Raw genomic sequence first — 26,301 nt, forward strand, 5'->3', positions numbered from 1 at the left:
AAACAAAGTGAAAATAAATCCATTAACTTATTATTAAGCATTTAAAATGAGGATAATTATAGTAATTGAAACGGCCCATCTGTGCCATTGACCCATGCAACTCGCGATATAAACAATAAAAGGTGAAGAAAAAAAAAATAATATCATAAGATTATGCAAGTTTGAGGGTTCAAATTCAAATCAATTCAATGGTTAGAAGTTTTTAAAACAGAAACATAAAAGAAAATTTTTAAAATTTTTTGTAAAAAATTTGATTCATCTTAAGGCCCTATCTGCCGTTTTAATTAAGGATGTATGAAGTTTTTTATTTGTTAATTTACTCGTCACTCAATTTTAAGCTTTTTTATTAAGTCAAGATTCCCTGCCCTCTAGACACATAATTTATGCAAATATTAATTCTCAACATTAAAAGAATTAGCGTTTGTGTGTGTGAGACCAAAAACAAAACAAAACAAACCTAATCAGAATCTCGTTCCTCCCATTAATATACACATTAACTTTTGGTGCTTAGTTGCCACTTTTATTTATATATTTATTTTTTTACTTATAATAAATAAAAAAATTGAAATTAACAAATATTCACCCAAAAATTACCTTGTTATTAAAAATACTAAAAAGTTTAAATTTGTTCGATTTTCCACACCCATTGTTTACAATATGGATCCATTGTCCACCAAAAAACAGAATAATTCTCACAAACTAACTACCACCACAATTTGTGTTTGCATTTGTTTTGTCATTTCATAAGAGTAATAATATCTTTTTGGTGGATAGTTGATACAAGTTGTATATATTGGGTGCAAAATTGAACAGATTCAGACTTTGTAGTACATTTAACAACAGAATAAACTTAGACTAGACGACTAATATATATATATATATTTATATATTGGAATCTTAGTTCGTTCTTGCAACCAAAATTTAGATTAATGTATATAAATCTAATTGTCAATATATAAATATTATTGAAGTGAATCATCATTATTAGTGGAATAAAGAGAAAAGTTTTGCTTAAATGATTCAATTCAATAATTTAATTCAAGTTACGTTTGATACATTTTTAACGCATAACATTTCATACACATGGCATGGATGTAATATATGTTATGACTATTTAACTAAACGGCAGTGCCTTATCTGGGGGCGGCACTTAATCGTCCAGGTCTTATGGTGCAAAAAGTAAAATATATTAAAAACCAATGAAATTTAAAATATATTAAATTGGTAACATATATATGAATATAATTAATACACATTTTCGGTTAGTTTTTGCAATCAGTGACATGATTAATTAACAAATCAGCATGATTAATAAACAAATCAAATGCATGTTACATTTTGCCCAGATAAATTTAACATAACTGGCCAACTAGAATTGCCATCCCTATGCAAATTGGAAATTGTGTAACAAAAGATTGTAAAACTTTTAAAACATTATGAAAATTTTCAATATTTGCAAGTTCAGTACCTGAAGCTGAATAGAAAGCTAATTACAAAAAAAAAAAATCCACTTGCAACATAACATTTAGCCTTGTACCGGATTCACCGGTTTCCACTCCAAAAACAGATAATGAGAAAACAAGAGAAGAGAAAGAGGGGAACGCTATATATAAAATTCAACCGTAAACCGCATTTAACAAAAACAAAAAATTACCCCCCAGTTCACTTGTGCGTTTCACTGAGAAACCAGCAACAGTTCAATGCAACTATGCCTAGCACAAGGATGCAGCAGGACCATCATGCACGTCTCTGCATAAGTCACCCGAATCGGATCATAACTGCAGAATATTATTGCTACTGCTCCTCATCATCAAACAGCCTTTCGCCCAAAGCCCGCTGTGAGAGTCTGTAATACAGAATACCCATTGTCGCCATGCATGCCCTGTGCATCGATAATAGAAATCAGGTAAACAAAACAATAATTCATCCCAAGGGTCAAACAAAAAGGAGATTTGTAATGTGGACATTGGACAGTACATGATTGCTATCAAAAGAAGGATTTTTCGGGGATCTGTCCTCGATGGTCTTGAATGCCGCAAACGACCGTCCGTGGCATCATCTGCATTTGATGCATCTTTACGTGGAGGAGCAGTTACTGGTAAAGTTGGTAATGCACTTGACCAGAAAGGAAGCAGTGCTCGGAGAAACTTATGACGGAGGGGACCTACAATGGCTCACCCCAATCAGTTTAAATTTTAAACCTAGAATTTATGAAAATAGGGAAGAGGGATTGGAAGAATTGCAAGCAGAGTAGGCATTGAACAAAAGCAATATAAGGCACTACACCCTCATTCCAGCAGCCTGGCATTGTTACATGCTACCATTTTCCACCGAAAGAAAGTAGGTAAACATCAGGATTTAATATGAAGATAGTTCCAACCGGTTCATCACATAAATAAGAAGCTTCTACTCACCTCTTCGACTGTACTTCTTATGATTCCCATCTTCATCATCTGCAAAATATGAAATTTCAGAGTTCTGTCGCTCAACCTGGGATGAACTCTTTCGTGTTGTGGCACCAGGCTGGGTTACATTTCAGTATCAAAAGAAATGAATTAAACAACTAACAAGCAAGGATGAACCAAGCTTGAAAGCATAAGATAATGACATAACTATCTTATTTTTATATTCAACGATTAATTACAAAACCCTTACCACAGGACTAGAGCTTTTGATAAAATTTCCAGCTGGACTAGGGCCATCTATCTCCATAATTTCTGACACCGTAGATGGAGCCGTGTATCCTTCAGTTATGTTTATTCCATCTTTTGAGGGTGATGAGCTTGCATTTACATTAACTATCGGATCAGAGGCGAATGCAGGTGGAGGACCACGGGACTCTGCCACTGCTAAAGAAACTGGATGATTTCCAAACAAATTCTTTTCCAGACCAGTCTGCAAAAGTATTGAACAAAAGTAATTTACAATCTAATCCAACTGAACACTAGTATAGCAAGCTTAGTGACTACAGAATCTTTTTGAATATCCTTCTACATTTCAGAATCAACAAATATAGCAACAAGAGATCCCTCCCCAGACACTAAATCCAAAAAAGATGCATGCATTGAACCCCAAAAATAATGGCCATAAGGCTTCATCATGTGACCTATCTAATCATCAAAGAGAACAATATGCACTAACTCATAGTGGTGAAAGCTGCATTCAATTTAGTACCACTTAGGACCCTCACCAGCATAATTGCTTCCTTCAGTAGTGAATGAAGGCGAGATCCTGAATCTTTAACATTTTTAGGAGGCCATATCTGCAACAACCATGAGAAAATGAACCATAGTGTACAACTTAGACTGCCAGAAGAATAAGATAAGCAACAAATTAAAGGTGTACTAGAGTGCAAAAGCATCAAGCAAAAAATGACAGGTGACATCACTGGTTCGCTTGTAAAAGCACACAAATAACCATAGACAGAAATGCTCAATTCAATCAGAATTTCAAGGCACCACCACAGAATTGCATGGTTCACTTGTAATTGCACACAAATATCCATAGATAGAAATGCTCACTTCAATCAAAATTTCAAGGCATATATCAGTTGCGAAGCAATTTATTCTTTCCCCAATTTCGAGACAAAGTATACCCAAATCACTTTGCAGGAAAACTTTTGCCTCGGTCTCACTTGAGCCTTGAACACATAAAGGATCAGGAGAATATTTTAAAGGGCTTCTCTAACCTCTCATACAATAGGTTCCCTGTGGCAGAACTCCTACTATCCTTATTTTATTTATAGTTTTTTCAGGTGTGCAAAAACAAATATTTCTTCTACCCTCACTTCGCACATAATTACCTACACATGCAAGACCATCTGCTTTTAGTTTTCTTGACACTTTTTCCCTACTTAAATTTTAATTTACAGTTGTGGTCTCTTGGTATGCACTGAAGATATGAACTTTTTTTAAAAAAAAAAAAAATTAAGCAACTTAATAGTTTAACCAAGGAGATTGACAACAAATCGTTTTGAGTATTCTACCCTTTCAAAACGTAAAAAATAAATAAATCTGAGAGTGTTTACATATCACCTGATATACTTGCCATCAGAAACATGACACCAAGCAAATGGAAAAAGAAATGCTCTAAGATGAAAACAAGTAATAAAAATCTCACCGTAGTGGAACATAAAGGACACACATATCCAGCAGGTGCAGTGTGAGGAGGAAAGCTTTTGATATGTGAAACCAAGCAACTTGTGTGGATAACATCTAAAACAAGAAAAAATAGTTTTATGCTAAAAAGTATCATTTCAAAATGGATTCCCAACAAAAACTTGCATGTTGAATCAAGTATTTATATCTGCAAAATTACATACGTAAGCAACCCAATCGAGTGGTTTCTGAACCAGACTCCTCTTCTAGAACAGCTTGGCACTGGCAACACTTTGGAGGCCAATCATACTCCCCATCTATCACCCATTCTGAGTAAGTCCGAACCTACAAAAGTGAACAGAGTAAGTAAAAGCAACAAGCAAAAAAAGATTAAAAAAATTCAAATTCCCTCAGATATTTTTTCTCAAGTAAAATTATAAGCACATTTAACACTTGTTTAACAGTAAAATCTCATCCATATATGCAAACACACATCCCTACTCCACATAAAAATCATAATTGCCTCCGTAGCTTACTTTCTCTTTCTTTATACAACAAAACTGACCTATGCTCCTATTCAATTTACCAAATTAACTCCTTATATGACCTATTTCTCAAAATATATGCTAACCCATAATGCCACACAAGTATGCAAACTTCATTGCAGCATTCAAATTCCGATGGAACATAAGAAAAAAACCCTTAGAACCCAATTCACTTACTACGCATATTTGATGCTCGGGGAAGCAAATGCATTCGCCACAAAGGGAAACTTTGTGCACAAAACAATATAACTTGGTAGCCTGAAACATCCGAAAAATAAACAAAAAACAAATTAGTCACTCTTCAACTGAACAAAATTTCACAATTCATCAAGCCACGATGAAAGCTAAAACCGAACAAGACTGCATCGAGATTCTCCGATTCAGTGTTTTCATTTTGTTTTTTAACACGACAATCAAGTTGATCCATTAACTCAACGAACAAAAACAAAAGCCATGATCTGAATCACCCTTCATGCGACTCAATTGAAAATAATAAAATTAAAATAACGCCAAGATGATGAACCCGTCAATTAAATCAGATCTAAAATCCCAATTAATAGATCACACATTTCAACACTAAGTAAATAGTTATAGCCCCAATAAGCAAAAATTAAAATTTTAAACTAATTTTAACAAATCATACAAAATAATCAGCTCAGAGAAGACAGAAAGCGAATACCTTGCGGCATTTGCAGACCACCATTGCGTCTAAAAGCGTGTGAAAACAGAACCAATCAGTGAATATTTGATGCAATTAACGATTTAAAGAGTATAAAGATTTTTCAATTTTGATAAAAAAATTATCTAGGGTTTAAGGTGAAGCTGACTGAGATCGAACGATAGACGAAGTAGAGTTAGATCTCCGAAGAGAACAAACGGCAACCAAATTCGTTTTGTTTTTGCTTCAGTTGGTAATTTTTGTAATTAATTAATTATTTATTTATTTTTATTGGCCAAATAGGCTTTCCGAAATTGAGTGTGATCTATGAGGCCTCCAACCTATGGCCCAATAATTGTTAAAAAAAAAAAAGGCTTCACAGTGAGCCCAATTGTTTTTTTTAATATTTTAAATTCGTTTTAGCAATTAATTTGATTTTTTTTTAAATACATACAATATTAATTGGCATGGTTAATATTTAAATGAGTACTAAAACATGTTGAACTTGAACTAGACCAATATATTGTTAAGGATATGAAATTATATTAAATACTTGAATTTGAATGTGTCATAATTTTTTTTTAAAAAAATACATATGAACAAAGTTAAAATCAATTTTTTTTTAATTCTTTGTCTCTCTAAATTGAAACTCAAGTTGACAGTTAAATAAGGCTACTACTAGATCAAGCTCTTGATACCAGAATATACTAAACTCTTGAATGTGTATAACTAATTAAGATAGAATTTTGATTTGAAAATCAAGTTTTCTATTTTGTTTCTACTAGGATTTATTTATTTTTATTGAAAGAAGCTGTTTACAACAGTAATTATAAACCCCACACCCCCCAAAAAAAAAAAAAAAAAAATCAGAATCTTCATCTTCACAAGTCACAACCGTGTATCATCGCTTCCCTTGTTATTTTTTAAATTCAAAATTCCCCCGTCTAAATTCAAAAATCAATAAATAAATAAACAACCCAAAAAAAATACTCTTCACTCACTTGTTATTTCCACCTAGGAGTGGCAGCAGCAGCAGCGGCCACTCGTTCAATTTTCAAACCTCCTTTCCCCCCTCAGCCCCTCTCTCTCGCTTAAATCACTAACAGAACACGTCCCTAAACTCCTCTTCTCAATTCCCCCCCAACCAATCACGGCATGACAGCTGTCCACCCGCCTCCTACCTCCGGTCGCGAGCTCGGGAACCCTCCAAGCGACGGGATCTCGAACCTTCGATTCTCCAACCACAGCGATCACCTCCTCGTCTCCTCTTGGGATAAGGTACCCGCTACAGTCACAACCTCACTTATTTTTCTTTATTTTTATTATCCTTATTTTTTAAAAAAAAATTAAGTTAATTCATTTTGCGGGATTAACGATTATTAAAATTTTAAAAAATAATAATTAATGTAGAGCGTGAGATTGTACGATGCGAGCGCGAATGTGCTCCGAGGAGAGTTCATGCACGGTGGGCCCGTGCTCGATTGCTGCTTCCACGACGATTCTTCCGGTTTCAGTGCCAGCGCCGATCACACTGTTAGACGGTTTGTTTATGCCCTTTTCTTTTCATTTTATGAAATTTCAGTTTTGTTTTGGAATTATTTGATGGAAAATTAAATTTAAAAAAAAAAATCCAAATTTTGGTGCTTTTAATTTGATGGAATTACTAGATGTTAACTTATAGTTGGACGGTGACTGGTGTGCGGTAAAAGCACTGGCTGTCAAGTAAAAGTGAGTGTTTATAGAACACTGTTACTTGTTGTGCTTTCAAAGTTGAGTGGATGCAAGCATGCAAGAGTATAATTCAATTTTTTTTCTTTTCAGAAGTTCCAGAACTATAACCATTTTATGTTTTCTGAAAGATGAGCCGGTTGGTTTATTCAAATGTTTTTGTTCCTTTTCAGTGTGATGAGCTGCATGTATTGACTCTCTTGATGCTCATTGTTGTTATATTTTTAGACGGTTTTATGTTGGTCTTTATCAACTGAATGTGATTCTACTTGGATTTATTATTATTGACATAAAATTTGAATAAGTTAACCGTTATTCTCTATGGTGTTTCCAATTAGCCAGTTATGCCTTTGGAGTCATTATTTTTACTGAGCTTAAGATGACGGTACTAATGTTTCAGGCTAGTATTCAGCCATGGAAAAGAGGATATCCTAGGGAAACATGATGCACCTGTGCGTTGTATTGAGTACTCGTATGCAGCAGGTTAGTTGTGATTCACATGCCCCCTTCATTACCTATTTAGCCTTACTTGTTTTAGTGATAAATGTACAAAAAGCATGTGCTTTCAAGCAAAGGTAGCTGTGATCAGGATTGCAGTTACATTTTTAAGCAAGTGCTTTGGAAGTTTCATGAATATTTTACTGTTGCCTTATGAGTTGATTTTGTGGACAATTTGGAATTATTAGCAGCAGAAAGATACAAAGAGCATAAATTTGGTTTCTAGTTAGGAATTGACCTCATTTGTTTAGTTAGTCCCAATGAGCAGCAAAAGGTACAAAATGTCAGTAAAATATATTGCTACTGTGAAGGAAAGTGGATGTAAGCCTTAAATTTGTGGAAACTGATTATGTTGAAATCTTTGTTTCGAGGTCCTTTACCCAGTAAATGATCTTCCATATTATATCCATTCCATATCATATCCATTGCACTGCTGTTCTGGAAGGTTACAGCTGCTAATGTTGATATCAAGATATCTAGGAAAAAAAAAAAAGGTTGTTTTCTGTACTTTAGCATGACTTGGGAGAATATTATTATTTGTATTATTTTGGAATCTTGTATATTTAAAAATGCAGCTTTTGTTTTGTTTTTTTACTTTTCTCTAATTTAGCAAGTTCTACTCCATAATTTCCTGACTATGATTACAGGGCAAGTGATTACTGGTAGTTGGGACAAATCTCTCAAGTGTTGGGATCCTAGAGGAGCAAGTGGACAGGAGCGAACCCTTGTTGGAACATACCCTCAGCCTGAGCGTGTCTACTCCCTATCTCTTGTTGGAAACCGTCTGGTGGTGGCCACTGCAGGAAGACATGTAAATGTCTATGATTTACGAAACATGTCTCAGCCCGAGCAAAGGAGAGAATCTTCTTTAAAGTATCAGACTAGATGTGTGCGTTGTTATCCAAATGGAACCGGTAAGATTACTCTTTATTCGTGATAAGTACTTATAAGTAGCTTAAAATGAATAGCAGTTAAAATATATTCGGTCTGCTATTCATCCCTGTTCTGAGGTCTTTTCTCTTGGTATAATTTGTTTTCATGCACACAATGCAGGATATGCTCTGAGTTCTGTTGAAGGACGGGTTGCTATGGAGTTTTTTGATCTCTCAGAAGCTAGTCAAGCCAAAAAGTACATGTTAATATTTATTTTATCCTGTTCTGTATTCCATAATATATCTTTAGTTTGATACATGCCTGGGATCTGCAATACAACCCTTCGTGATTCTGTTTCAAGAAGTAATCCATTTCTTTCTTTCATATATTGCCATGGCAATGTTATTGACATATCATTCTGCTTCATATTCATTATTTTGTTCAGATATGCATTTAAGTGCCACCGAAAATCAGAGGCCGGAAGGGACATTGTGTATCCAGTGAATGCCATTGCCTTCCACCCCATGTAAGTTTCTAAGTTGTATTTTTTGATAAATCTATCGCTGAAAGACTTACGAAGAGTAGAAACTTCAGATACTCTGAAGGATTGGGTCAGTTTTACTCTGAAGATCCTAATAATTTGATATTCTGTTAAAAATTTCTAATTTGATGGATGGTTCAAATTGATGGTCTAATGCAAAATATTGTTAGCATGTTATCTGTCAGTTAGGTAAATAGAAAATTTGGAATGCAAGCCAAACCAGCACTAAGGGTGCACTGAACCTTTCCCTCATATGAAATTGTCTGTTGGAAAGTACAACTGGCCCTACGAGTTTGTGAGTAATTTTGCTGTGAAATACATATTATATAAACTTGAATAGGAAGTTTTTTCAAAATTAACTTTGATTTTGCCTTTTAGATAGGAAAATGTAAATATAAATTATTGATATCATCAACTAGAGTTGCGCATGATAAATTCATGTTTATAGTAAGCTAAATTGGTGGTTTTGATAGTAGTTATTACAACATCATCTTCTTCTTACTCACATAATAACTAACCTATGATCTCATTTACATTTAATCTTCAGCTATGGTACTTTTGCGACCGGAGGTTGTGATGGTTTTGTGAATGTGTGGGATGGAAACAACAAGAAGAGGCTGTATCAGGTAAACAGCTGTTAGAAGTTTGATGGTTTTTAGGTGAACGTGTGCGAAATTTCTCATTTAATATGAACATAATCATGCTTTCCTTTGGCAGTACTCAAAGTACCCGACAAGCATTGCAGCACTCTCATTCAGTAGGGATGGCCGACTTTTGGCTGTAGCATCAAGTTACACATTTGAAGAAGGAGATAAGCCGTAAGAATCAGTCTTGTCCCACATCCTTTTCTCCCTTGTTTCCAGCTTTAACGAATTGTTTGTTCATTTTTGCAGACATGAACCTGATGCTATATTTGTACGGAGCGTGAATGAAATTGAAGTCAAGCCAAAACCAAAAGCTTACCCAAACCCTCCTGCATAAATTAGGTTAACACTTTTCCAATTTACTGTAGTGTGTTTTCAGATGTAATATTTTGAAATACTCTGTAAAAGCTTCATTACTTAAGATGAAGCTTCATCTGAAAACTAAATTTGTATTATAGATTGGAATTTTCATTCTCTTCATCTTCCATCCTGTTTGCACCGACCGATAGTAAAGTTGGTTCAAAGAATTTCATTTGTTCTTTTCCCTGTTATTTTTGTTGAATTACTTGGACTGTAGTATTTCACGGAATTGATTTTGATGCATTTGTTAGCCTTTCTTACATAATCATAAATCATGTCAAACTTGCAAGTTCTTACATCCAAGAACAAGAGAAACTGTTTGGGGCCTTCAAATTAAAACTCACCAGAAAAATAAAGCAAAAACTGCTTAATATTGGAAAGATATTTGTTAGAAAGCAAAGAAAAATGTCAAACTTTTGATGTCTTTGCCAAGAAGGTAACCTAACAAAAATCCCATTTCCACAGATACAAATCTATACATCATCTAAAAGCTGAAGCAGCTACGAGCTTACCAGTCAGCATAGATACAACCACTGGGATCAAATGTAACCAGTGGATGAAAAAAAAGGATCAACCATAACCAGTAGCTCCTTGCATTGTGTGTGGAACAAAAAAGTTGACGTGATCAAACAGAACCCTTTCTTATGTATTTTAAGCTTATATGTTACAACTAATTCACCTAAATCCAGAAGGAGCTGCTTGTGGACCTCCTGCTTCTCTCTCCATGGACATTTGTTGAGCAAGCATCATATCGTAATCCTAATTTGAGAGAACTTGTTATTATAATGGACGTGGAACGGTGGAAGCATCAAATATCAGTAAAAAACTTGTTAGTTTTGATAAGTGAAAACATTACCCGTTTTTCATATGCTGCATCCTGTGAGTCGATTATCTTGTCTGCAAGGCCATACACTATAGCTTCTTTTGCTTGCATGTATTTAGGTCGTTGGATGTCTTTAGCAATTTCTTCCTTGGGTTTTCCTGTTCCTTTTGCTAATAGCTCAATGTAGCTTTCAGCGTTTGCTTCTAGATCTTTGGCCTAAAGAGAAATATAATGAGAAAAAGACTGAGGGTAATACAGGAAAGAGAGGAGGAGGAAGGTAGGGAATACCTTGCGCCACATGTCAGTAACGGGCCCACTCGACCTACCAACGACAGGCAAATATAATTTTGCTGCAATTTAACATTAAAATGATAAGAAACCATGGCGAACAAAGAGGATGATCTTCAGTTTTTATTTCTACATGTGATAAAGAACCTGTGGTTTTACAGTTTGATGACCAGCTAGCATATCATAACAGCTCCATTCTTAGAACAGGTCAGTATATAACAATATAAGTACAATTTGATTTGAAATTGACCAATGATTCTACTACTTCCTCGTTTACTTTTTCTTAATTAGAGACTGATGAACCCTTTACTGTGCAAGGAAAAAAAAGACAAGTTCTATGTCCTATTCAACAAGACACAGACAATATGCAGAAAAGTTATTATACTCCTCCCCTTGAAGGGAGTTACATGTTAAATCCCTGATGTCGGTCCCCAATTGGTCTAAAGTCCTACATGAACGGACAAGAAAGTAGGGCTACCAGTCTCATGAGTGATTGTTAATTTAGAAGTTTAATGCTAAAGTTTCAGGAAGAACTGGAAGCTGCCATACATCAGCGTTCAGCAAGCCCAAAGCATCAAACGCAATGAATGCAGTCCTACAAACCATTTCACCATCATTTGACCTTCTTACCGCTCTTAATGGCTCTCTAAATGAGCTTCGTCTTACTATAACTCTCATAATATAAAATTTTCATTCACATTCTACTCATCCCTTGAGTCCCACCAATATCGTTGCACAAATTTTTTTTCCCCTGCCAATTAATGTCTTATCAGTTCAACTGGAAGCCACAGGTAGTTCAGGTCATGGGGGTGATTGATAAGTTATTCTCTGGTAAAGTTAGATTCTCCCTATCGTGAATTCATTCACCACAAATAAAGAATGGAACACTATCATCACAAGCTTCAAATAAAGCAAAATATATCAGTAAATCATGACAATCAATAAGGTCTATATAGAAAGTGAATCATACTGGAAGAATTTGGCTGTAAACCGCGGTAACCCTTTGCTCCAACAGATAGAAGCATTGCTGCTTGACCATATGCCATGCCACAATTTACTGTATAGACTTTTGATTTGCAGTACTTCAGAAAAAAAAGAGAAAAAGGAGCAGAGGTTAATTAAAGCAGGTCATAAAGTTGATATAGAATGTAAACATAATCCAAAGCTCTATTAAATGATATAGGCCTCCAAAGGTTCTTTACAAGTATGTTGAAAAATGAAAACAACTCAACAAAGACGTTTTAACAAAATGGTGGTAAATAAATGAGTATTGAACCTTTGGCCACTTTCCCTAGTTCTATGGCACGCATTCAATATATACTTACAGCCATGGCATCAGCTATAGCATATGCATCAGTTTCGGCTCCAACACTCTCCTTCTTTTCATTCTACATGGTATAACAAAAAGCATATCAGCAAATGAATTTAGAAAGAGAATGCAATTCAAACAAGTTAAGAAAATTGATTCATATGTTGACATCCATTCAATATTAAGAAACAACATGTTCCAACACTAACCTGTGTCCCAGAGGAATTTATGTATAGATATATAGGCTTTGAGGCATTATCAAAATCCAACCACATAAACTGAGCAATAAGAAGCTCAGTCACTGCAGATACAATCTGAAGCAAACAGAACGAAAGTTTTAAAGTGGTACAGATCAAAAGGAGGAAGATGGCAGTAAAAAGTAGGGAAGATTGGTCAGCAGACAAGTTGAGGACCAGATGCATCATAAACACTCACCGGCATTCCAAGATAGACAATCCGAGCATCTAACAGCAAAGAAGGTAAGTCAGGAGGAGCAGATTGGGGCATATCATATACTCCACCTCCTCCACGATACATGCTCACACTCATACTATACTTTGAAGGGCCCCTATCACTCATGCCAGATAGACTCCACATCCCCCCATTATTCAAATAATGGTGGGCAGAAGAAATGGTTTCCTGTCAGGAGTTGTTTATTCAATAATCTCTTAATATTTTAATATTAGCAAAAATTAACTTCAAACCAGCAATTGACAAATAAAATGCAATGCTTTTTCTTATTCTATATCATCATTAAGTCACTCAGAAACTAGAGGAGCGTGTAAGAAGAGAGAACCTCTGTTACACTCGCTGCTTGCCGGCACACAGGGTTCTCTTCTGTCATGAACATGTCCATCTGTGAAGGTGTAAGGCCATAAAGGTGACGGGGCACATTCTTGTAGTTGTCCATCACTACGAAAGAGAAACAAAATGAATTAGAAGTAATAACATGAAATTAGAAGTAATAACATGAATCATCTTACTTCTATATGGAGTTAATTCAGAGCTCCTAGAACGATTTAGAAGAATCTCAAATTAGATTGTTAAAAATCAGTGCCCCCAAATTTTCTATGGCCACAATATCCTCTTATGCAAGCTTCTCTGTGAGAATGAGCAAAATCCCAAAAGCAAAGAACGAAAGCTAGATGAGGGTAAAACAAGCATTGGAAATCTAGTTTCATGAGTATAATTCGATACATAGACTCTCAAATTCGCAAGTGCTAACAATATACTATTTCTACTAGTCCATACGCCGCTCTAGATTCTACACTTACTAAATCAAAACAATTACCTATTCTCCTTCATCTACATGCTCACACTCACTCTTCACTCATTGTCACAACCCTCATTTCTGCACTTCTGCTCTCAGCGAAGATACCTAATTTCTACATTCTGAAGTTCAAATCGACCTTCTACCATATTCCAAAACATTACCACAAAAGTTATAAGAAAAATTTTCAAATACTTCCTCCAGAATTAAAGATATTAAAAGGGCCCGTGTTAGCTATGACGTCAAGGAAAATCTCCCTAATTTTGCTAGGCATCTGCAATTCCTCAATATTCTCATTCACCTTATACTTATAATCTCCGATACCAACATTGAGTGCCATTCGTATAGCTTCCAATCATATTGTCCTTCCAGAAACATAAAACAAGCTTTCTTTCCAATCAAAATCTAACGTTCATGACAACTCTATGTATAATTTTCTCTTACATTAAAATTGATTCAACATACACTCGTGTCGATTCTAAAGTCCCACAAAAGATTTTTGTTTTCCTTTAATATCCTTTATGTTAAGCTAGGTACAACTCAATCAAACAAAACGGGGACACCAAACCCACCAAAAACAAAAAATCCAGACTTTGGGCTCTGAGCACAAGGAATCGAAAAAAGAAGCGATGGGTATTGAGAAAAAGAAACAGAGACTAACATCCATCTTGGAGATTTTCTTCTCTGAACTGCTTGGGAATATGATTCACGGACTTCGCAGAGGGTGAGTTGTAGTACTTGGAGCATCGTTGAACACAGCGTTTTGTTCTTGAAAAGGGCGTCGAGAACAAGAGCTTGGGGTTGGGGATGAAGGAAGATTTAGGGTGGCTAGAGGTAAGAGCCGGTGGCTCTATTGATGGTGATGAGAGTGGAGATAGCAGAGAAGTTGCCATTAGAGAGATTGAGGATTTTTCTGCTTTAATTTTTAAGATTGAATTTATGTGTTAATTACTTGAACAACAACAACACAGAGTTGTGTTGAATCGAATCTGTTGATGGCGCTGTAATTAGAATTCATGGGTAATTTCGTAAATTAATCCTATGGACTCACTATAGGGCCCAACTAATCCAGACAAATAAGCCTGAGCCATGTGGGCTCGTAGCCCAGTTTTTTGGTCAGCGGGTTAATCAGGATGAAAAACAGTGTCTTTAGAGCCATTGGCACCCCTCTAAAATTCTCATCAAACGCCACTTTTGCATTTAATAAATCTATCTTCATCAGAATTTACATAAATGGACAAATAAAGCTACACTAAAACTCAGCTATTGTCTTTGTGCACCACCCTTATTGTAATACATTCAGAAGTTTTTTTTATTTGAAAGATTATTTCAGATAGACTACTAAACAACATATTATAGGATTTAAGTTTTTTTTTTTTTTGGATTTATACCTCAATTTTCTAATTCATCCTCTTTCTTTAACATATTTTCCTTCCACTCATTAATAGTCCAGTTGGTTTGTTGAGTATTCAATTATTTTTTTTTTCACAAAGATTTTCAAAATACTAGTGCAAATCTAGTAAATCTTTGTTTCTGTCTCCAGCTTTAGAAAATTAAATGACAATGACAAAAGAAATTTTGAGATAGAATCTATAAAATATGATAATAATAATTGTAAACATACATGCTGCTATATTTGGTTGTTTTAAATTATTTATAATTTATCAAAAATAAACTGATTTAATAAACTAATTAAAATTCAAAACAGAAAGAGAGATTTAAATGTTTGGTTGAACGATATTTTAATTTTTTAAAAGAATGTTTTGGGATTTAATTAGATTTATATATGTCCTTAAATGCAGTTTGCTCTATCAATTAAATTGTAAATACAGAAGAAGATGTTTTATGACGACAATGAGAGCGTGCCAACATATCTTTTCTCTAAATTATTCAATCCGACGGAAAACAAATGCAAAGAATATCCCTGAACCACCAGGAAAGTTACAAGTGAGGAGACCAGGAAAGTTACAAGTGAGGGGACCAACATGATTTATGGTGTGTTTATTTTTTTGGAATTGAAAATTATTGAAATCAAAATAAAATTGAATTAAAAAGAAAAATAAAAATAAAAATAAGTTGTTTACTTAAATTATAAGAATCAAAATTGGAATAAGTTGTGGCCCTGCCCTCCAACTTGGAGGGCAACAGTTCGAACCCCCACAATCGTAATGTGGGGGTATTTCCTTCCGTAATTATATTGTAAAATTGAATGAAAGTAGTCTTCTCTCTTACCCAATTGTGAGTTTAGTAGACATCTCTCGAATATTAATAAGGGTTCCCAAGTGTGAGTGGAGTAGACATCTCTCGAATATTAATGAGAGTTGAAATCTGGACAGAGCTCCATAAGCATTGATGTAAGTTGGTCTAGTAATAGTCTGATTTGTAAATATCAATTATAGTCTCGTGTAATATGAGTTGTAGTTTGAGCAATAGTCTCATGTAATAAAAAAAAAACAGAATAAGTTGTAATTCCAATGATGTATTTACTTTGTCTTGTAATTGGAATAAATTGTCACAAGTTATTTTAATGCCCTTAGACACAATTATATATTTGTTCACTAGCAGAATAAAGAGTAAATATTTTTACTATAAATATTATGACCCTAGTTGTTATTACAATTATTACAATCAAAATAATTATTTTATCAGTGCCATTATTATTATGATAATATAATATAATAATGACAATTATGATTACTATAACATTAATTATTACTATTATAATAATTGTTGCTATAATTATACGTATAATAATAGTAGTAAAATCATAATTATTTTATTTATTATAATAATTATAATTAATATTATAACAGTAATAATCATCATCATCGTCATCATCATTACTGCTACTACTATTTCTATAATTATAATAATATAATATTTTTGTTGTTGTTATTATTATTGCTACTACAATTATTTTACTTAAAAAAATTATTGTAATTATGATAATTATTATTATTTAATATTAAAATGGGGTAAAAAATGAATTTTTTATTTTGTTCAAGTGCTCAATATTCAACCAACCCATTTTTTTTAATATTTAATCAGCTTACTCTCAATAAACCGTGTTTAGGTTCTCGTTTGGGGAGATCTTGGAACGTGCCTGTTGTGTGAATGCGCATACAAATAGGGTCACTATTCACCGACTACTAATAAGGTAAGGGCAGATAGTGGATTTTAGATTGTATCAGTCGGGTAGGCGGGTTCTGGGAAAATCTCTACGAATTCTTCTTTGCAAGAGACATCCTTGGGTTTAGTGAAACATCAATTCATTCCCTCATTTTTATTCTCACCTCTTTTGTGAAAATGATGTTTTCATTCCTCATTCCTAAATTTTTGGACCACACCCAAAATTCATCTCCATTATTTTAATTTTTAGCAAGGAAGCAATATCAATAAGGAATGTGAATCATTCTTATTTCCTAATTTAAGAAGTAAACACACCATTTTAGTTAGATTCGGTTTGACATTGTGACATTGTGGCTTTAAAACCACAATCCTGTTTGGTATGACTTGTGTAATGGCCATAAGTGCGTATATAATTTTATAAGATCTTTTCAAAAATTTTGGTAATGTTTCATTATATTTTGAGTAGAGCTTTGGAGAATTTAATAAGCTATATTGCTCTATTAATGAGAGCTAAATTTTTGGGTTCTTGGGAATAGAAGTTGTAGTTGTAGAGCTTTTTAAAGAGGTAAATTATCTATAGTATCTTTAATTTGTTTCACAGTCTTAATTCATTCTTTTCATGAAATAACTTTAAAAAACTAATCTATCAAGGTAATTTTATAAATTTTGATAAATTTTTTTATTGACAACCAAATAAATTCTTTTTTTTTTTTTTGTAAAACTCTACTTGTCAAAACGTTACAACTAAAAGTTTTACTTAAATAAATTTTATTCGCAAAGTTATACTAAATAGAATTATAAAATGAAAAGCACTAACCATCAAATGAAACTATATAGAGTGTTTGGTCTTACTAATTTTTAAAGTCAGAGACAGTATTAATATAGATTTTCATTAAATAATTTTAAGATGAAATTAACTTAGTTTCAAAAACAAAAGTGAAAAGTTTAAAAAATTAAAAAAAAATAGCAACTTTAGTGTAGAAGCCCAACTGGTACACAAAAATTTGAAGCTTTTTGTTTGTATATCCAGATGCAGAAAGTCGAATATGGGGGCATCAAATTCTTAGCTTTAGCATGCAACGAGACAAAGAGGACAATAAAGAAAAGTCATTATCAAAACTAATGATAGCTGAACAACATGACTCCATGATGATGTCAATTAAATTCACAACTTCAGTATTATATTGCGCCACCAATACAGCGGGAATTATTACTCTCTAAATCATCTCTTGCACGGGCCGGGTTAATGCTAAATTGCTAGTCCTGGGGTTGAGCTTTTGCAGGCTCACTTAGCTCAAAGTTGGGCTCGGCTTGGAGTCCAATCCAGCCCAGCCCAGCCCAGCCCAATTGACAACCAAATTGCTTGCCGTGATATGACTTCAGTCAGGAGTCAACAGTGAAAAATGCATCGCCCCTGAGTTATTGGTTTCGGAACGGTCAAATACAATTTACGAAACGTGGGATTTGACCAAACATTCAGTTTCGTAACTGTTAAAATAACAAACGCCAATGATCGGAGCTTAAATTAATCAGCTTTTCAATGATACGCAAACGACCCCTCAGTTTTCTAGAATACTTCGAACATCGCACAAACCCAACAATCCCCCCCGTCAGATACACCTCAAATGTGATACAATTTGTCAATGCAAAAATTAGGTCAACGGCCCTTGTAATTCTTTTTCAATTTGTATTTCTAATTCATACGAAGAATTTTTATTTATTTTTTAATCTTTTCGATCCTGATTCATTTTTTTTAATACCCGAACCATGTTCGAGTGGAATCGGATTAATTCGGCCAAAATACAACTCCCAATTGGTTGATGATAAACACTAGGTATGATGGATAAAGATGAGTGCAATATGACTGTAACAATTTGACTGGAAACTTTTTGGTTAACCTTGGAAGTTCTTAGAAAATCCATAATTAGAGAGAAATTTCTTTACACGTAAGCTGTCACAGACTCCTCGACATTTCTAGTCTTGTGGGCAACTTTGATTTGGAATTTGAACGGCAAATCAAATTTATCCGAATCTTAATTCCCAAGTTACATGCAGTATTTTCTTGAAGCTTCCAGTAGATTTCCAGGAAAGCGTGGCCAGAAGGAAAAAAAAAAAAAACAAATAAACATATGACACCAAATAAGCACATACGTATATAATAAACTCGTGTAAATCCAATACAAGTGATTATGCGTGACATGACTTCATCAAATTTGCTACCTTTTGCTTGTGTGTATTGTATGCATAATGTTTTCACCTCACACTACCCTTCAAAAATTAAAAAAAATAAAGAATTGAAAATGAAATGACTTGCACTCTACATCATGCTTGTTAATTAAGTTGCTTTCTAAAGAATCGATTGGCCAAAATCATGCAACGATGACGCAATTCCGAACACGGGTTGGCTCGACGAATCAAGCAACAAAGTTGGTTCAATGCTGCTGCCCGCTTTTGGCTGCTTTCGCTTCAATATTCTAATGCAGTAAAAGTAGTTTATGACACGGCATGGGGGCGTTTTTGAGCTAGCTTTGAGTGATGGAAATTGTGAAGAGGAGGAGTGCCGGGTGTGAACTAAATGTAAATGCACATGCCTTATCCTATCTTCTTTAATGGAACCTTGAATTTGGCAAGCAAAATGCCAAAATAATTCCAAATGGACGCGGGACACATGCTGAAGAACTTTTTATCATTGACCCTCAATGCATTAACTTGTGAATATATTCTATTTGGTGGCTTAAACCATTCTAACAAATCTTCAATTTTACATGGTTTATCTAGAGTTGCCTACCGCGACGTTTTCTTTTTTGCTTCTTATCTACTAACTAAGTTAATTTATAATCAATGTACGCTAGCACCTTGGCTTTATTTTTGTAAGCAATAGTTAAAATGTTTGGTAAATATTTCTTTTCGTATAAGAGTGAAAAATAATGAATCAATTGTGGCATATTAATAATAAATTAGACCCATTCTTTAAGTTCTTTTTTTTAATTATTATTCTGATTTAGCTCATTTTTTGAATGCCCAAATCAAAACATCTTCTATTGTCACTTAAACTCAGATAATTATATATAGACATAAAATACATTCTTAATTATTTGAGATACGGTTGGTAAGTCTCAACAATACATAAATAATAATATTTGTGTATTTAAAGGTATATTTAAAACGTTTACCGAACAATCGAAAGAGCATCAATGATCTAAATTCCAGTCCTTCTCGTTCTTGTTAATTTTTATTTTTCTTGACTCACCTAAATTTCTTATTCCGCCGACTTCCAACTAAGAACACACAGTGAGGTAATTGATAACATCACCCCACACAACACTTTCTAACTCCTTCACGGCGAAGTGATCAATGCAATACGATACATGTCCACATATTACAACATGTGTAACAACCAAACCTTGACGTACTAGTAGCCACCAGAATTCTCGAAGCGTATCCGTTCAACTGTCGAGCCTGCCACGTGTCGTCTTCGTCATCACCCCCTTGAGCTGTCTCCACGTGGCGCCTTTTTAACAGACATCCCCAACAAATGGACGGCCTGATCTGGATCGTGGCATCTAATTGTCGGTTATGCGAAAAGTAGACAAAAACGACTTTAAGCCGTCACGTGTCCGTTTGTTAAAATATCACCGCGCTTGCGTGCCGTATGCCCTGACGGTTACGCGTCTCTCAAGCTACAGTCTTTGACAGTTCCACTCTACTTCTACTACCGCTTTACTCTGTACTAAGCTCAATCCCACGTATAAAGTTACCAAAACGCCCTTGAACAAAGTCAATATTACGGTTTTTTTTTTCTTTCGACTCTGGGTGAGATTATGCAATTACTTTTGAGTTTCTGAGAGACAGGCTCTACGGAGTGATTACACTAAGGTCTCTAATCTTTTCCTTTTCTCAAACTATGGCTTACTTCGTTGATTTGTGTGAAGAAGGTCCTCAACTCTCCTACGAAATGACTAAAATACCCTTGATGTTAACTTTATACATATGGTGCAATTTCAATTTGGGAGGTAATTTAGACATTGTGAAAAGGATTCGAGGACCTGTCTGATAGAGATGAGTACACTATGTCTTTCTTCATAAAAAACAAAGAAAAAAAGGGACTTAAATGTATTTGTCTAAATGTCGTAATTACGGTCATGGTAAACTATTACGCACGTTGAAAATTAGTGGAGCTGCTTGAGGCTGAGCTGTCCTTCTGGAGACAAAGCCAAAGGGCTACCAACCAACAAAACAACCACCCCAAGAAAATAAAAGCTTAGAACTTGGACAAGAAAGCCATTTCTCTATCTCTAAGCGACAAGGCTATGCGCGTGAGAGGCGTGATATCAACTAGAAACGGAGAGTTTTGTGTTGGTAGTGTGTACACTAATTAAAAAACAAATACTAAAAAAAAACAAGGTTAGTGCTTGTTAGTATATTTAGAAATTAGAATATAAAAATCTCATTGAGTAATTATTTTAAATAAAATAAATAAATTCGGGGGTGAAAGTGAAATGAAACCATTTTTTGTTACCATGTAGAATATCCTCTCTTTTGGATTTAGTGTTTTTGGACACTAAAGTGTCGAAAGGAAAATTAATGGTGATTTTACTTAATAAAAATGAGTTTTGTTTATACTATTTTCTATAATCTAGAATGTAGTTTTCATTAATTTGATGCTTCGGTAGCAATTTATAGTAATTTGTGAAATGAAGTTAGAATCTACAACACAAATACAATGCATTTAATTGGGTTGGAGAAGGAATTGACCAATATTACAAGCCACAAGATCCCCCCACTAAAGAGAACAAAACAACCCATTATCCTCCCAGATCTTCTAAGATATTGCCTCTTAACAAATTCAATCAATACCGCCACACAAATTAAAGATAAAATAATTCAGCCCAACTTTCCAAGAAATTACGAAAGAACCTAACACTTACCCTCCGTCCATAAATTAAGCAAAACGAAACGTGCTCCACACGCCCCTCAAACAGTGAGAGCCCCACTATCCCAAGTAATTGTAAAATAACTAAGGGACCCATCTTATTTGGTTAAAATTATATTTTAATCTAACAAAAAGGCAGAGATAAAAAAGTAAGCGTAGGATTGTTTTGACTTGAAAATAGGAAAGTGGAACAAGTCCAATCGTACGAGCTTATATTAAGAAGAAGAGCTCAGTCACCCCTTCGCCACTACTTCCAGTATTGTAATCTTTAGTTGACCGACTTCACTTCCCCCCACCAATTCTCCACTCTCCCCCTCTTCTATATATAAGGCCCCCACCTCACTCACTCTTCCATCATCATTTCCATCCATTTGAAATCACCTCTCTTCTCCTGCTCTCTCTCTCTCTCTCTCTCTCTCTCGAAACTCAACAGATTCAACCACAAGAGTCGAGAATTCACCTACAAGAAAAGAAAAAAATTCACGACTATGGCTCTAGAAGCTCTAAACTCTCCTACAACAAACACCCACAATCATCATCCGTTTAGATACGAAGACTCATGGACTAAAAGAAGGCGCTCAAAACGACCCCGTACCGACGAGTCCCCACCACTGCCACCAGCAGTAGCAGCTCCCACAGAAGAAGAGTACATGGCTCTCTGTCTCATCATGCTCGCCCGCGGTACCACCACCGCCAACACCGCTCCAGCCGAAAGAACCCCATCCCTGGCGCCGGAACAGCGGCCGCAGGATCAGTTCCCGGAGCCGCCAAGTTTGAAACTTTCTTACAAGTGCAGTGTGTGCAACAAGGCTTTCTCTTCTTACCAGGCCCTTGGTGGGCACAAAGCCAGCCACCGCAAGAACGCTGCTGACGCCTCGGCTTCTCCCAACGCCGCAGCCGCCAGTGACGTCACCCCACCACCGTCAGCAACGGCGAGCAGCGGAAGCGGCGGTAGGACCCACGAGTGCTCTATTTGTCACAAGTCTTTTCCCACTGGACAAGCTCTAGGAGGCCACAAGCGGTGTCACTATGAAGGCGGCATCAACAACAACAACAACAACAGCAGCAGCAATAATAATAAAAGTAATAATAATAGCGACGTTGTTACTAGTGGTAGCGCTAGCGTTGGTGCAAGTGCGGTGACGTTTTCGGAGGGCGGAGGGAGCAGCAGTCAACGTGGATTTGACCTGAACTTGCCGGCGTTGCCGGAGTTTTGGTCACAGGAAGTTGAGTCTCCGTTGCCGGCCAAGAAACCCAAGTTGTTGATGCACTACTCTTCGTTAGAAGATTGATTTATTACGACTATAGAATTATCAAGTTTTAATTTTTAAATTTTAATTGATTGCTTTTGGATTATTCTTGTTTTGATGGATTGTGTACGCCGTAGACTGTACAGAGAATTTGTTCTTAATTTGTAGTGGTGATTCTTTCATTCTTTTACTATTGCGAAAGATTATTACATCTAAGTTCAGATATGAAATTAATGATTTTTTACGTTATCGAATAGTGAAATCTCTTATTTTATTTATTTATTTGTTTTTTATTTTCTTGAAAGCCATCGAATGGTAGTGGATCTAGAACGATTGAGTAATAATATTTTGTGTTTTCTGTATGTGCCAAGTAAAGAGTTGTGTCCACTTTGTACACTATTGTTTATTTTAGTAACTTAAATATTTGTTGTGCCAAGTAAAGAGTTGTGTCCACTTTGTACACTATTGTTTATTTTAGTAACTTAAATATTTGTTATACTTTAATGTATTTTTTTTAAATTTTGTTTCTTACTTCAATAGGATTCTTCATATCAATATAAATATACGTTAAAATTCATGTATTGTTTCATATTAACTTGTAAAAATGAGTTAATTAGATTTATAAGTAGGGTAGACCATTCTATCTATATATAACTTTTTAATAATTATTCTAAATTCTCAATTTTTTTTCATTCCAATTAACGTGCCATCACTTGGATCACAATATTATTTATTTCAATTGCATGCAAATTTTCTGTTGTGTTACTACTTTTACGGTTCAAAAGTTTTCTTGCATTCTTAATTACTAGAGAGTTTTTTTTTTAATACTGATTAATCATCATATTACTGCATTACACAGATATTTACAACTGCTATTATAGCAGATATATTACACTGATATTTACAATCAGAAATACATGATTGGAACTTATATTATTACATTGAATTCTGTGAAGTACATGCCCAGATAAATAATCCCTTACAGAAGAGGGATGTCCATACTCCACTCGTATTACACGAGAGAGAGGAAATTTTTGAAATATTAAACAAATAAGCACGTTAGCCCCCACAAATACTTTTGTGGGGGCTTGAACCGCTGCCCTCACAATGCTTGTGAGGGCATTGTGAGGGCAGCAGCCCACCACTCCGACCAAGGCCGAAGTGGCAATTACTAGAGAGTTGAGTTTCTCCTTTATGCCTCATGCTGGAGTAGAGGCAAGTATTAGATATAAATTAATACAAGGAATCTACAAATATAGTAATAGGGGTTGTCGCGTGAACAGCAAAGAAACAGCAAGCAAATTGAACTCTGAATCTGTGGTGGAGGTGGCAGCGGCCTGGATTTAGTGCATCTTTTACAAATAAGAAAGCAAATGGAGCAGGCCAGCCAGCTGCAATTACAGCATCACCAACCATGTAAAGGGGGGGATGGGTTAGAGCTGTGAGAGTGAGGGCATGTGATCCATGACTTTAATGCACATGATTGTATCATGCATGTATCATACATTGTTTCATTAATTATACCTAATTACTAACATCTTTTGCGTTGCTTATGACACTTGTTGCATATATATATATATTATATTAGTTATTCAACACCTTGTTTTACAATTCACACTACAAAATAAAGTCAATTCTTGCTATGCTTGTTTCAGGCTGGCCTTCTAGATCATTTAAATTTATTGAATTAATTAATGATTCTTTTAGTTAACACGGATAAGATACGCTTTTATTTCTTTCCTCAAAATCATGAATTGCAATTATTTTCCTTTATCTAATTCTTAAAGAGATCTTGTGAATTTGTTTTACATTATTGTTTTTTCATTAATCTCTTTATGCACGGTAAAAGAAAATTATTCTTTTAAGCTACAGACACATACAAATTACAAATTGGCTAGTTTTGATTTGTACATATTTCATAAATTTTAACTTAATATCATCAAATTGTATGTTAATAAACTACATTTACTCCTTAACAATGTGATTTTTTTAATTAACTATTTATAATAGTAGTGACGAGATGAAGTATTAAAAACTTATCAGGAATGCACATGACAAAGGAATTTAGGCTCGGAATCAAAGTTTGATTCTATCCTAAATTAAGATTGAAGGAAATTCTAATAGTCAAAACCTATAATATTGCATACAATTAATTTTGATGAAGTTGAACTATTTCAAATAGACTATCACTACAAGAACTAACCATAAAAATTCTCAAATCATACATATACTGTAACACCCTAGGCGAATCCTACATCGGCAAAACACGAGAGAGATACTGAGTTTATAAGAGGTGATCCACACTTTAATTGACAAGATGCGTTTTGTAGTGTATGGGCGCTCCAGAAACAAAATCGTGCGGGCCTTATTAAGGCTCAAAGCAGACAATATCTTAGCAGGTCTGGATTGGGTCATGACATATGATATCAAAGGGGCTTCGCATGTCCTCTTGAGTAATGGTAGGGCAAATTTCAGCGAGGATGTTAAGTCCCTAAGGGAGGTATGTAACACCCTAGTTGAATCCCACATCAGGACCCTAAGTTCCTAAAAAGGGTATATAACACCCTATCTGAATCCCACATCAGGACCCTAAGTCCCTAAAGGCGGTATGTAACACCTTAGCTGAATCCACATTGGAGGCGATCCACATCTTAATTGTCAAGACGCATTTCGGGGTGTATGGGGGCCCCAAAAATAAAACAGTGCAGAACAATATCTTATCAGATCCAGTTGGGTTATAACATATACATTTAAATATAAGCATCCACTGTCCAAGTTGTATATGTTTTTTTCCCTTTTTTTTCCCTCTTTAACTACCCGATGGATATGGGCGTGGAGAGATTATCGAAAAGTATATTCTTGAGGTACATATGATCTATCCCTAAACCCGGCTTTGAAGTTGCTTTTTTTTTTTTTTTTTCTCTCAATTTCTTTCCCACCAAACACGGTGAGAAGTTGTATTCCACAAGAAATGTTCATGACCATACCCATATGCCAACGATGAAACATTCAAAGCCACGTTATTCAACTGTCCCACTTCCCCAAGAAACGAACAAACCAATGATCCCCTAACCCTAAGTGAAAGCCGATCATGATGTGTATTTGGCAGTAACTTGAAGTAGTCTAAATGCCAAGCTTTGCCGTGTTGTCAATGCAATTCGTCCAAACGCGGCCTCAGCATTTTTTAAATCATATTTTCTTATCTAATTCATAGAATATTCTTCCCTTAACCAGTAAACAAGGGCTCATAAGAAAGTTCTTTTACGGCTGAACTAAAAGTTAAGTGTTTGAATTCGCTGCGTGTAGGGGAGGTAGATAATATATGTGTGAATGCATTGGTGGAAACATTAAAACT

At 35.0% G+C, this 26,301-nt stretch overlaps 4 protein-coding genes across 4 annotated transcripts; 2 read left to right on the forward strand and 2 right to left on the reverse strand.

The window, feature by feature from the left end:
* Positions 1 to 1,593: 1,593 nt before the first annotated feature.
* On the reverse strand, positions 1,594 to 5,550 carry LOC18034770 (zinc finger protein-like 1 homolog). The gene is made up of 9 exons (XM_006422768.2): positions 5,322 to 5,550; positions 4,820 to 4,900; positions 4,322 to 4,442; positions 4,120 to 4,214; positions 3,191 to 3,262; positions 2,656 to 2,895; positions 2,415 to 2,523; positions 1,978 to 2,164; positions 1,594 to 1,882 (listed from the first exon to the last, which is right to left on the reverse strand). The coding sequence occupies exons 1-9, from the start codon at positions 5,343 to 5,345 to the stop codon at positions 1,795 to 1,797; spliced, it is 1,017 nt and encodes a 338-aa protein (XP_006422831.1). The 5' UTR covers positions 5,346 to 5,550; the 3' UTR covers positions 1,594 to 1,794.
* Positions 5,551 to 6,272: 722 nt separating this feature from the next.
* LOC18034563 (mitotic checkpoint protein BUB3.2) lies at positions 6,273 to 10,111 on the forward strand. Its single transcript, XM_006422771.2, has 9 exons — positions 6,273 to 6,578; positions 6,711 to 6,841; positions 7,429 to 7,511; positions 8,174 to 8,440; positions 8,580 to 8,655; positions 8,845 to 8,925; positions 9,488 to 9,566; positions 9,658 to 9,758; positions 9,834 to 10,111. The coding sequence occupies exons 1-9, from the start codon at positions 6,456 to 6,458 to the stop codon at positions 9,919 to 9,921; spliced, it is 1,029 nt and encodes a 342-aa protein (XP_006422834.1). The 5' UTR covers positions 6,273 to 6,455; the 3' UTR covers positions 9,922 to 10,111.
* Positions 10,112 to 10,242: 131 nt separating this feature from the next.
* LOC18034870 (ATP-dependent Clp protease proteolytic subunit-related protein 1, chloroplastic) lies at positions 10,243 to 14,617 on the reverse strand. The gene is made up of 9 exons (XM_006422774.2): positions 14,296 to 14,617; positions 13,161 to 13,276; positions 12,800 to 13,003; positions 12,574 to 12,678; positions 12,381 to 12,443; positions 12,026 to 12,137; positions 11,056 to 11,117; positions 10,801 to 10,983; positions 10,243 to 10,703 (listed from the first exon to the last, which is right to left on the reverse strand). Exons 1-9 carry the CDS (start codon positions 14,525 to 14,527, stop codon positions 10,620 to 10,622), a joined length of 1,161 nt encoding a protein of 386 aa, XP_006422837.1. The 5' UTR covers positions 14,528 to 14,617; the 3' UTR covers positions 10,243 to 10,619.
* A 7,367-nt stretch (positions 14,618 to 21,984) lies between these two features.
* Positions 21,985 to 23,136, forward strand: LOC18035015 (zinc finger protein ZAT10). Its single transcript, XM_006422776.2, has one exon. It carries the CDS (start codon positions 22,185 to 22,187, stop codon positions 22,986 to 22,988), a length of 804 nt encoding a protein of 267 aa, XP_006422839.1. The 5' UTR covers positions 21,985 to 22,184; the 3' UTR covers positions 22,989 to 23,136.
* Positions 23,137 to 26,301: the final 3,165 nt, after the last annotated feature.

Source organism: Citrus clementina, unplaced genomic scaffold (assembly GCF_000493195.1).
Source record: "Citrus clementina cultivar Clemenules unplaced genomic scaffold, Citrus_clementina_v1.0 scaffold_8, whole genome shotgun sequence".
NCBI classification, from domain to species: domain Eukaryota; kingdom Viridiplantae; phylum Streptophyta; class Magnoliopsida; order Sapindales; family Rutaceae; genus Citrus; species Citrus x clementina.